The 13,025-nt window shown below is 31.6% G+C and overlaps 1 protein-coding gene across 3 annotated transcripts in view; it reads right to left on the reverse strand.

Moving 5' to 3' along the window:
- LOC118186323 (WD repeat-containing protein 36) overlaps positions 1 to 13,025 on the reverse strand; it is a 177,834-nt gene that overhangs the window by 34,491 nt on the left and 130,318 nt on the right. For all 3 annotated transcript variants that reach the window (XM_035356406.2, XM_035356405.2, XM_035356407.2), the window contains 2 exons: positions 11,228 to 11,307; positions 9,177 to 9,388 (listed from right to left, as the gene is read on the reverse strand). In XM_035356406.2, coding sequence (XP_035212297.1) covers positions 9,177 to 9,388; positions 11,228 to 11,307 — 292 coding nt within the window. The remainder of the gene's footprint in view (positions 1 to 9,176; positions 9,389 to 11,227; positions 11,308 to 13,025) is intronic.

Raw genomic sequence — 13,025 nt, forward strand, 5'->3', positions numbered from 1 at the left:
TAATTTTTTTTCTAGACACTTTAGCACATCAGAGCATACAACGGATGTAAAAACATGCGCAATCACGAAAAAAGTAGATGCAAAAAAGAAAAGAAAAAATAATCGTGAGTGCTGCCATCTATTGAGCGGAAATTCAAGTGTGTGGTGGGACAAATTTTAACCCACTTATTTCAACTGCAAAATTAATGTTATAAAATATTGAATCCAATTAAGATTTTTAAAAATAAAATACCTTTGAATATTAAAAAGAATCATACATATCCTAAATTGTATACCAAAATTTTTTAAATATTGAAAAATGCGAGATACCTGGATATCACTCTTGTGATCCTATTTTGAATATTTTTTGCTTATAAACTGAAGCCCTGGTATAGTAGTGACTTCTACTAAGAAAAATAATAACTAAAATCGATTACTTTTAAAAGATTAGAAAATTTCTAATGGAAATTGCTAATTGAGAAAATAAATATTAATTAGGTGGGACACATATTGACCCACTATGCCGCAAAGGGTTAAATAAATGAGCCAGCCCTTATAATAGGATATAAAGATATTGACTGAATAATTTATTTTTCAATTCTGAATTAAAATTGATTCATTAATTCTGGATTCAGAATTTATTTTTAATTTTGCCTTGAATTAAGTTAGGTTTTAGCCTTTTTAGGCTTCTTCAGATTTTTTTTACTTTTTGCATTTTGTATTTAAATGTTTGTCCTGTATGAGTAAGAATATGTGTAGGGAAAAAACCTGATTTTTTTTTTTTAAGACTTTTAAAATAAATTTTGTTTTATATGAAAGTTGGATAAATAAAAAGTGGTTTTGAATCTCAAGAAATTCAGAGGAATGAAACAGGTATTCAACACTCATTAATTGACTTGGTTTAAGGCTTACACTTTTCCCTTGATAAGTTCTGTTTGAAGCGTTAAACAGAGGAGATTAAAACTTTTATTATTTTTAGTTTTGTTTTGTACGAATTTTCTGTATTTTAAATGATTTTTCTCCTTGAAATATACAAGTGTGTGTGTATACGTATATATATATATATATATATATTATAAGTAAGAGGAATGTTTAAAAGCTAATGCTAAAAAAACATTTAAAAGCTAACTTTTATATATATATATAAATTTAAGATTTTTTTTTTTTTGTTTTTGTTTTTGTAATGCACAATTTAAATTTCTGAGGCAGCTAAAATTCATAAAATAATTATTATTGCTTTCTGAATTATTCATCTTTCATCCATAAGTATTAAATTTAGACTGAAAATGTTCGACTTTTAGTTCATTATTATTATAATTATTATGATAATTTTAATCAGCCACAATCAAATATTGCAGAACGCATAAACAGGAATATAGTGAAAATTATTTGTAGCTTTGTAAAAACTTTCTATTGATGCTGGTATGACTACATCAATGAACTGACTTTTGCCTTAAGAATAGCCAAACACAACAGTACTGGAAAAACAGCATCAGAACTATTTTTGTAGAGGAAAATAATTATTCCTTTGGACAAACTGTTCTTTGTGTGTTGGGGGGGGGGAAAGGAGGCAGAATTTAAATCAACAGGCATTCAGAAAATGATTATTGAGGCAGTAAGAAATTCAGATATTGCAAGAGCAAAACAGAAATTATACTATGAGAGGAAAAGAAATTATTTTGACCTTAATACTGGGGTTAAAGTTCTCATAATAAAACATTCATTATCTTGTGTCCCACAAGAAAAAGCTAATTCTATCCAAAATTTAAAGGCCCACCTCATTATACAAAATGTGGTATTGTTATGTTACTTTAAAGGAAATAATGGCGAGAATATCACTGTGAACTTGGATCAAGTGAAAAAATATTACAACTGCACTGATATACAAATGTTGAAAGATATTTTACAGGAATCAGCTTCTGACAGAAAGGAAGCACCAATGCCAAAGACGAATGATGAGCTTTCTACACCAAAGATGGTGATTCCAGAAAAGAAAAGAGCAGGCCAGAGTGGGAGAACTGAAATCAAAAGACACAGACATGAGAAGCCCAAAGAAAACAGCAAGAAAGAAGAGCAAATCTATGAGAATTAGTAGAGGGTAGAAGGGAATCACTTGCAAGATACAGCGAGTGGGTGAAGGATAAGTAGTGCCACTCAAGGAACCTGCACCTGAATTACAAGTGCCACAAAAGTAGGGCACTGAATGGACAGTACAACAGTATCCATGATGGAAGCAGTCATTAAAAGAAACTTCCTAGTAACCAGCCCAAAACAAGAATTTCTTTCAGATACAGTGCAGCCCTTTGGTGAACCAGGTCAACAGCTAACATGCTGAACAAGAAATATTGACGGCTAGATCACAGAAGTGGCCAGTGACTACAAGCCCGAATCAACACCAAAAGAAGGCGGCTTGGAGATAAGAGCAGACCATATAACACAAGGAGCCGATGGACAATAAGGGTAGTGTAGCCCATGGCAGAGAAGAAGGGTCCTACAAATCAGTAAATGCGAACAATTTTTACAGAAAAGGATCACAAACTTCAACAAATAAAGGATAAGAGTAAATTATTCTATTTGATTTTTATTTTAATTCTAAATACAAAAAATGCAGAAAATATTTCTTTTAGTTATTGCCTTGATAGAGGAGACTTATTTTCTGAGTAAAAAGTTTTATTCATTTCTAGCAGTATATATTGTTTAAGTTAAATAAGAACAAGACGTTCACTTTTAGTCTCAGGGACAGCGTTAGGAAATGTTTGCCTGTTTTCAACTAGTGAGGCAACTTCGTAACTCTTTAATACAGAAAATTTTGTTGCATACAAATGATTTGAAATCGTTTTCAGTAAAGTCAAGTAAAATATATTTCGACCGTCTTAACGGCGACCATGAATGCAAACACACATGCGCCATTTGGTCCAATTTATTCTCAAAATGGGGTGGATGGAATCAGGGTGGAATCATGTCATAGGGGTTTTTCCCATTTTACTTTTTCCCTGTTTATTTCCACAGTGTTCAAAGGGCACAGACACAAGAAGAAAAAATTACTTTTAAGTAATCTAAGCTGATATGCTGATCATCATTTACTATTAGCTGTTTTATTAAATTGTGTTTAATATTAAGCATTTACGTATATATTCTTAAAAATACATGTGTTTTCTAAAAGTAGTTTTGCAGTATAACATTATTTTATAAAAAAACATAATAAGTAAATTTTATTATAATTATTCAATTATTATATTTTATTTATGATTTTCATTATTACATTATTATTACAATAAATTCTAATAATTAATTATTATAATTAATTATGATAATAAATATTATTATGTTGTAATTAATAATTAGTTTATCTTTTTTATCTTTGAGCTACAATCTATCTGCATAATTACACACTGAAAAAAATTTTGTATTAATTAATTACAATGATTATACAGTGATAAATAATTATTAGTAATTATAATAACTATATTATAATAAATAAATATTACATCGCTTCGATTTTTGCACTGAAAACTATATGCTGTATTTCATGTACTGGGGAGTTAAAAACGAAATTTCTTACCTCAGTACTTATTATTCTGTATCACAGTCACTACACATATCCAAGTTGGTCCAACAATCAAAGATTCGCATAAATCTTCAATCAAACCATCCTTTCCCCAGTAGTCATTTTATACATGAGTGCAGGACTTCTTCCATTTTTCTATCGTTACGCTTTCAAGAGCTTCTTTTGTAACTTCCTAATAATTTATTCATTTCCATGTCTCCAGTTGTGTTGCAGTTCTGAACAAATTGCTTTATTTCACCCCATACGAATTCAATTGCATTAATGTCGCAGTGGTATGGAGACAGACGTACAGCTGTAAAACCATGTTTATTAAGCATTGAATCAAATTTATATGACTTTTCTTTAGGATCATTTTGTTTCACAAGCTCCATTAGCTCCATTAACTCCATTTACGTAAAACTGGAGAGAACTGTACATTTTTGTTAAGTAACCAATGGATATTTTCTTCTTTTCGGCTTGCATAGTTGGACATTTATTTACTTGAACAGTGTGGTAGGAGGCATTTCTAGAATCACTACAGCATTTGGTGAAAGATTCGGAATGAGTTAATCACTACAGCATTTGGTGAAAGATTCGGAATGAGTTTTTCGGAAGTCCACTTTTCAAAAACAGTAGAACTCATTTGCCCATGATAGTCCCCAGATGTGGTATTTGCTTTGTATACTAGAGATGTATCAGATAACAATCCCATATCTCCTCCAGCACATAAAACAATAATTCTTTTCGATGCATTGCCGCTCTGCACGATGTAAAAAACTGCTTCCAATTGCCAACACTTTCAAAATGTTATGTTGCTATCCACCCAGGTTTCATCCAAGTGCATGAGAGGTCTTCTTTCACGATGAAATTGCCTCACTTTTCTAAGATACTGCATTCTTTTTAACACAATGTCACTTCTTTCAATTAAAACATTTCTCTTCTTTTGGCTTTTTCTCCATACAAATACAATACTATGCAGTACATTTCTTAATGATTCTCTTTTCCATTTAAAATCAATCTTTTCTTGCAGAACAGGAAGTAATTTTGAAAGGGATGGAATTTTTTTCCCCTTAATATAAAATTCATGAACAGTTCTTCGAATCACATCTTAATCAAAACCATCTAAACCAATTATGTTTAATACTTCTTTTTTGGGCTTTTTTTTTTTTTCCCGGGGAACTAAAAACTGGCTCTTCTTCTCTTTCTGCCTCTCGGCGAATTTTCTTTATTGTCCTCAGCAATACACCTGCAATGCTGCTGGCTCTTATCGTGGGCTGCGAGATGAGAATGCTAAGTTCTCCATTCTTGGCTTCGACGTCACAAAATGTAATGACATTATACAGCAATTTCTTAGTATCACTGTGAAAAGCTTTGTTTTTACCAACAGAACTCATTTTAACAATAAAAACGAGCTATCCCTAATGCTTACACAAAAGATCGCAATATTAACAAAAATTAAGTAAACAATCAACCATGATCTAAATAAATCCCGCGTAAATACGATGGAAACCTATTGATCGGTTTTCTTTCTTTAAGACAAAAAAGAATACATCCGCTAAAGAATACAGTTCCTTGATTTTAGTGACCTTATCTTTAAAAGTAAGCAATGACTTATGCATTGCTCATATAAAATTCCTACATTATGAAAAAAATTTCAACATTCTAGGTTTCTGGGCTGCAAACCAATTTGAATCTTGGCAATTATTTCTACAAATCAAAAAAAAAAAAAAAAAAAAAAAAAAAGAGAGAGAGAGAGAAAAGAGAAGAAAGAAACTAAAGGCGCGAAAGACAATTGATGCAACATCATCACCCGCTGACATAAGGATTTTCCCTCTCTCAATCATATAAATTCCCTTTTACCGATGAAGAGAGAACTGTCACATTACCTCTCACCTCACAGCACTTAACTGATGCCCCTTTTGGACGATTCTTTGTTTTTTGGCAAAATGCCAACAGAGGCTTTGCAATAGACAGCTGAACAATAATTGTAAATGCAAAAAGTTTTGTGAAATTGTATTAAAGACAAAAATATTTTTGAATGCTTGTAAATGGAGACAAATGTGTATAGATGAAAGAGTTAAGTCAAGCTTACGTTAAGAATTACATTAAGTGAGTTAAGAATTTATGTTAAAAGTAAAAACTAGTTGAGAATGCTTGAAAAGTAAATTTAAGCTCTCCAGCCAATACTAAGTTAATTTTTCACTAGATTTAGCACCTCAGGGCAGAGATTTGAATATAAGTTGTAATTCTGATGTCTCATATGTCTAGATGCTAACAAGTAGGATGCCAGTTAGATGGGAATGTAGAACACGTTTTACATGAACACATGCCATCATATCAGTACACCTTGCTGAAGTGCAGGGGAGACTTTTAAAATTTGAAAACAATGTAATGAGTAAAAGTTTCTGCATGTGATATTAAATGAAATACAATTTGTGTAAAACCTTTGGAAGCTAAGTGGATATGTTAAATGTATGCTATTCATTCTAAACTGTGAAAAAGTTCTAAGAAGAATATTGAGTTTGTTATAAAAATGGTACATCTGTAAAACAAATTAATCTTAAAGGTCAAAACTTTTGTGAAGGTTGACTCTGGGTTAGATTTAGAATTTAAATATCTTTATCAAGGTTAGTTAAAGACTGTTAGTGATGATAGTTAAATTTTGGTGGGGAAAGATATAGGATTCGGCTTATTTTTATTCATAGTTATTTTATTTTGTGAGCATTTCCTGAATTCTCTTATTTCCCCTTGTGTTTTTTCGCCAGGATTTAAACTAAGCAGAGTGAAAAAGAGTATTTTACTGTTGGAATGAAAAGGTTAGTCAGAGCATGAATCTGCTATTGTGAGTGCATGTTTGATAGTTTCTATTTGTTAATAGCAGCTAAGCATTCTTGCCATCGAGTTAGTATCCTGCCGGTGTAGGTTTTCTGAGTCAACCTGTTAATTTAAATTGAAATGTGTAACCTCATACACAACCTTTAAATTTATTATTATTATTTTTTTTTAAGTTCTCACTGCATGTGGTTGATGTTTTATGTAAGCACGCAAGTCCATGCCATCTGATAAACAGTTCGTGATAAATAAAAGGATCTTTTACACCCTTTCGCTAGTCCTGTTCATTTTCACGCCTGTGCAAAAATTTGCAAAGTAAACACTTAAGTAGATCTAGTTACCATTTTATGATAGCAAAATGTACTAGATCCTCCAACAGCATTCCTGATATATAAATAACACTTATCAAACATGTAGATATCCACCAAACCAATTCTTAATACTTGAGTAAAACTGAATTGTAGATAAGAAGAACGTAGAAAGCTGATACAGCAAGATACATCAAAATATATTTCAAAAACTCTTTCAATTGGTTTTAAAGTTTGAACAAAATCCAGCACAGCAGCAGCAATAACAACAACAAGTTAAGGTTTATCGTTTTTCCACTTAACCTAAAGTTAGTCTAATTTTCTAGAAGATGAAGATGGGATGAAAGGTTCAGGTTTTTGATTATTGCAAAGCATGTGAAGCCTAGCCTCCTGATGGAATGAAAAATTAATTCTTTATCTTTGCTTTTACTACAGAGTCAAAATATTAAATTATTACAACAGAAATAACAACAACTCATTATGTCTTCAGCTTGAAGCATAAAAATACAACTAAAAAACACATTTACCTCTGCTTCTCATGGAAATACCAACATGAAATTTCAAAACGATTTATAATTTGCTAGTTTAATTCTAATCCTATACTCAGCTTATTTCACACATTAATTGTTCAACAGCAAAGGAGAAACTCACCAATGAAGACAAATATTGCTTGTGACAGATACAATCAGAAGTTCTTTAAACTAGGCAGATGTAGCCAATTCTCCTTCTCTTAATTTAGACTTTTACTCAGTCTAAAACACCTCTCATTTACATATTTTGGTGGAGTACACAAAACAGCAAGAGCATAGGTCAGATTTTAATGTAGTGAGTCAATTAAAATAAATGTTACAATTGTACTTTCCTACTTTCTCAGTGTTTAAATAAGAAATAAATTAAAGGATGAAAGAAAATTAATTATGTTTTGTTCATAATACTCATTTTAGGAATCTTTCTGTCATATTGAAATTTCACAACAATTTTTTTACATCTTTTATACACATTTTATGCTGCAGTTACAGGAAGAAGGGGTGGGGAAATACAGAAAAAGGACTCCTTTTAATTAAAAAAGGCATTTTTTCCCCCTCCTAACCTCCAGTTTATTTGCTAACATTTTCCAATTAAAAAATCATTTTGCTCTCCTCTTATACCTCTACTTAATTTAAAATATTTCCCTATGACTATATTTTGTCTTTTTCCAATCTTTTCAATAGCTCTTCTTAAGAGCAATTAAACTATAGTTTAGTACTTAGTGCTATACAATCATCAATTTCTTTTTCTTTTATGCAAATTTTTTAAGCATGACTAAATTTGGGAAATTTTTATACTGTATTTAAGTACATATGCATAAAAAGAAACTTTTTTTTTTTTTTTTTAACTAAAATGTCAGTTTAAAAAATGCAAATATACATATATATCTAAAAGGATTGGTCTATTTTTGTAGGCTCCAAATTAATATTTTTTTTGGGGGGGAGGAAAGCTCTAGATTTTCCTCTTTCTCTGTTATTTATTAGTGACAAATTTATCAGCGACAATTTATTACTGACATTTATTAGTCATAAATTTAATACTGCATTATTTAGCCTATTATTGATAACACAGAGTTACCGCAATTTCCGGAAGAAAGGCCGCATCAGCGTAAACGCCGCACTCGAGAAAAATGACGGGGAAAAAATTAAAATTACACAGAAACGCCGCAGTAGATTAAATTGCGCATGACATCGTCGTGGGCCGTATAGATGCAAAAACTCAACCTAAGTCCTGATATATGACATACCAGTTAAGAAAAATGCATGAAATGAAACCATAACTCAAAAATAAATTAAAGGTAAGAAATGTAAAGCTTCTGTGCCGTTTAGACATTTTCAAAAATTTTCCGCTCCCTTCTTACTTAAAAACTATCCAACAAGTACTTGTACCCAAACTGATGGGATCTGTATTTGGCAGAATGCCAAGAAAAATCCATTCATGCTGAAGGGGAAATACGTCAGAGTTCGTTATTGCGAGGCAGGTGGAGTCGTGTCCGCCTTTGAAAAAAATTGCAGAAAAGGCAGGGGTGAGGGGAGGATGGGTCTTGGAAGATTCATCGAATAGCAGAGAAGAGAGACTATTCAAACTGATGAGAATGTTGATTTTAAAGGGGGAAGAATGTTATTGTTCTGAGATCTCGTTTAGGGTGAATAAGGCATGTAGGTCCGTTCAAGGGAAAGAATGTAAACAAAATAACGTTCGCAAAAAGTAACTGAGTGGTCTTTTGTGTAGGAATAGCACCAGTCTATGCACAATGACAAGGCCATCCAAACTATGTACAATGACCATCGTAGGGAATATTTTATTTTTAGTGCACCTAAACGCCGCACCCGCTGAAAATTTAAGTTTTAAACACGTAAACGTCGCGGCGTTTCTTCCGGAAATTACGGTAATTCATTATTAAAAAATAAATAAATAAATAAAAAATTTTAAAAATAAATAAATAAATAAATAAATAAAAATAATAAAATAAAAGAACTCACTCTCTCTATTTTCTGAAGACGTTAATGGAAGATCAACCAACGTAGGATCATATGATTCAGGCAATGGGTGTATTGACACATTAGAATACAATACAGAATTTGCCCATAAATATATACCGATACATCCAGAATGTGCAGTAGCTAAATATTCTCCAGTAGGGGACATAGTAAGACTTGTACATATCTGAGGAACTAGAAACCAGTCTATGAGCCTGAAACAATTTTATTCAATCATTAAATTTCCCAACTTAAATTTACATTTATTGTGATATTACTATTGTACACATAAATTTATATTATTTGCTTATAAAGTCACTGAAATATTCTAAGTCACATTTAATGTGGTACACATTAAAATCTGACTTAAATATTTCTGGTCATTACACAATAGTATGCATTTCTTCTTTAAGTTTATAATGTTCTGTCTAAATTGCATCTCATAATATTTTTAAAAACTTTGCCTCACAGCAATATTTCCTATACCCCAAACTCCATGATATTTTTCTCTACACAAAACTACTCCCAATTTTTCCCATTTTTGGAACATATCCAGAAACTTGTTTTATAGACATAATATTCCTTCAACACTGCAACCTTTCAGTGAAGATTTTCAGGATAAAAGCCAAACTTAGATAGCAAAACTAAAATTTTTGCCACCAGAAAGACATGGCAGTTTTCTACAAAAATTGAACTGACACACACTTTTACTGAAGTCTGCTTTTTCAAGCAAATTTAAGACAATTAAACAATGATTTTCATGAACTAGTCTACATTGTTCTAGTTTAGAGATAATCTCTGATGAATATTTTGTAGAACCTAAAATATGGTTCTGTTTTTAGCATAAAATCTCCAATATTTTTCTTTTGAAGACTTTTATCCTCCATTTTTTACCTCCACAAAATTTTAAGTGACACAAGATAGAATTTCACTCTACTGAATGATATTGTTACGAAATGTAAAGCCGCGGTAAAATCCCCCCTCCCCCCGCAAAGCAGTTTTATGGTTGCCATAAAATGGAAAAGGAGGGCAGGGTTGCCACATTTGGTGAGAAAACGCCTATTTGGCGACATCTGGCGAAAAATTGGCGATACCACCATGGACGGATGGAGAACCTTCTGGAACGAATTCTTACCGGTTTAGCCCAGAATGTTCTCGAACACAAGCCAAAAGCTATATAAACCCTGCTGGTCCGCAGTAGTAGAGTGTATGTGCCTCGCATAGAGTGCGAGAGAGTAGCATTGAGTTGGTGTCTCGTCTAGCGAGTCAATCCCTGCGGAGTCGATCGAGTTGACAGCCGAGCAGCGAGTGCCGAGTGGGTCGTCGAGTTCACCGAAGGAGTCTCTTAGTGTATTGCGGTTAGTGCATCGTCGAGAGAGCGTGTTCAGCTCAGGAAACGACTGAACTGAAGAGTCGAGAGCTGTGCTCGTGTGTCATCGAGTGCATCGCAAGTTGTAGTGTGGAGAGTCTCGAGAGTGCGTGAAGTTCCGAGAACGACTAAGCAGAGTCGAGAGCTGTATCTAGTGCTTTGCCGTGAAGCTGTCTCCACTGTTATAGCCTGAAGGCTATGTCGCTGATCGTGTCAGCGTGTTTATAGTAGATTTTTAATGACTGTAAAAAGTGTTATTGGAGCTGTCCTGATTAATATTGGCTAAATAAAGTGCGTTTCGATACTTCATCAAGTGTCGTCGTTATTCACTCCAAATCTACGAACCCCATATGAACGTGAAGGTAGAAAACAACGTAACAACTGGTGTCAGGAAAAGAAAAACGTAACAATATGATTTAGATGTATGAGGTTTAAAATCATTATTACAAAGTACCATTATAAGTTGGTTTACTGTGTGGACTCACTGAACTATACTCTTCAAAATTAGCATCTTTCTGGTCCTGTAGCTAGAGTATGAAATACATAAAATCTTACACAGAACCATTATGCATACCTTTCCGGGTTAAGAAGTAATTTGAGATGAATCATTTATATGTGTGAATGTGTACCTATGTACCTATGTATGCATATTTAAAATGGGAAAAGAAAAGAAAAACTGACTTACTTTCCAGTAGGTAAATTCCATGTCTTAATTGCCGAATCCATAGTGGCCACTATTAACCATCTAGAATCTGGACTAAATACCTACATGCATTAGAAAATAGATATTTAAATAAAAATTAATACTTATTATTTTAAAAATTTTCTATATAGAAAGCATTTTAATAAAAAGTTACACTTTAAATAAAAATTATAAAACTGTCTACAATGATAAATATAACAAAAATTACAAAATATCATTAAGTAGTAAATTATTAAATAATATTTATATTTGTCAGCACATAAATCCTAATAAAATTTTACATAATCAAAAATGATTGGGACTAAAATTTGATCACTTCTATTCAATTAAATTTAATATACTCATAATTTAAAATAATAAATGACACTTAAGGCTTGCACAGGGATCAAATAAAATGTCTTTTGATATAAAAGTGAGAAAAATTGTCTTTCACAGACATACATTTATCAGGTTTTAAAAGTTGTAAATCCATATTCGCATAATGATTTGTGAGTATGAGAAGGAATGAGGAATATTTTAATTTTTATATTTCATAATTCAGAATTAACTAATAAATTTTTGCAGAAAAAGTAAAAAGGAACCTTTAAACTCATACAAATAAAAATATTCCTTATTCCTACTTGCACTCATAAATCAATATTTGAATATGCATTTACAACTTTTAAAGCTTGAAAAATGCATGTCTGTAATGTTATTGTCGTGTAATGATTTGCAGGTGCTTTATCTTTTATCATGATATTTTTTATGTTTTTAAACTGTGAAGTTTTTAAAATGTTTTATCTTCATCAGCAATGTTTTGTACAACTAGGTTTTTGAATTGTGACATTTTCTTCCAAGATGTTTTGTACGGTGGTTTTTTTTCGCCTTGTGTTGTTTTTCTCTGCAATGTTTTTGCCTGTAATCAAATTAATTATGAACAGAAACTCTCACTTTTATACACTCTATAAGCAGTTACTATATTTAAGATGGAAAGAGGAAATAATCAAATTAAAATGGAGAGTTAAATGACTATTGCAAATTAAAATTAGAATTTTATGTTATCTATTTTTTTATCTTACATACTTATTATACTAAACATACTCGTCAAACCCAGTTATAGTGAACCTCCGACTTATAGCAAACCCCTGGATGTCTAATGTGTGTCTAATTTCCTATAGACTTAATTTTATTTGATATAGCTCTAAAAAATTTTTGAATATATAAACATTGGATATGATGATAATACTTTGTTGATATCTTAAATTGAAAATTTTTTGTCTTTTCAAACTTTGGTAAAAATTTCTGAAACTTTCAACTTAAAAATTACAAATTCTTAACCCGTTCAGTATCACTCTACTGGACAGGCATACCACATTTGACTTTTTAGATAGAACGTTTAATTAATATTTTTTGTTGCTGCTAGATGTAGCTGTATGCCTGTAATGGGGAAATATATCGAAAGTTAAGTATGTTTACCTTCATTCCTATGCAATGATTTTTACTTTTGGTATTTTGTTTCGGAATGAGAGCGAGATTCGTGGGTTGGTATTGAGAAATGTAATGTCTCTTTAACTGCATTATTTGATATAAACAAATTCACATGCTCTCACTGCATTGACTTACTTTTTATTTTTGTTTTTGCGATATAGTGGGACAGACGTTCTATCATTAGAGATCTTTTTTATTACTCTTATATTCCCCCCTTTTTTAATTACTCTTAGATTTTCGTGCTTTGAAATAAATATTTTTAATCATCAGCGAAACACATCTTTTTTTAATGGCAAATGGAAAGCAGTATCTA

The sequence above is a fragment of the Stegodyphus dumicola genome, chromosome 4, assembly GCF_044657685.1.
Source record: "Stegodyphus dumicola isolate Sdum_Otavi_A_Nest chromosome 4, ASM4465768v1".
NCBI lineage: Eukaryota > Metazoa > Arthropoda > Arachnida > Araneae > Eresidae > Stegodyphus > Stegodyphus dumicola.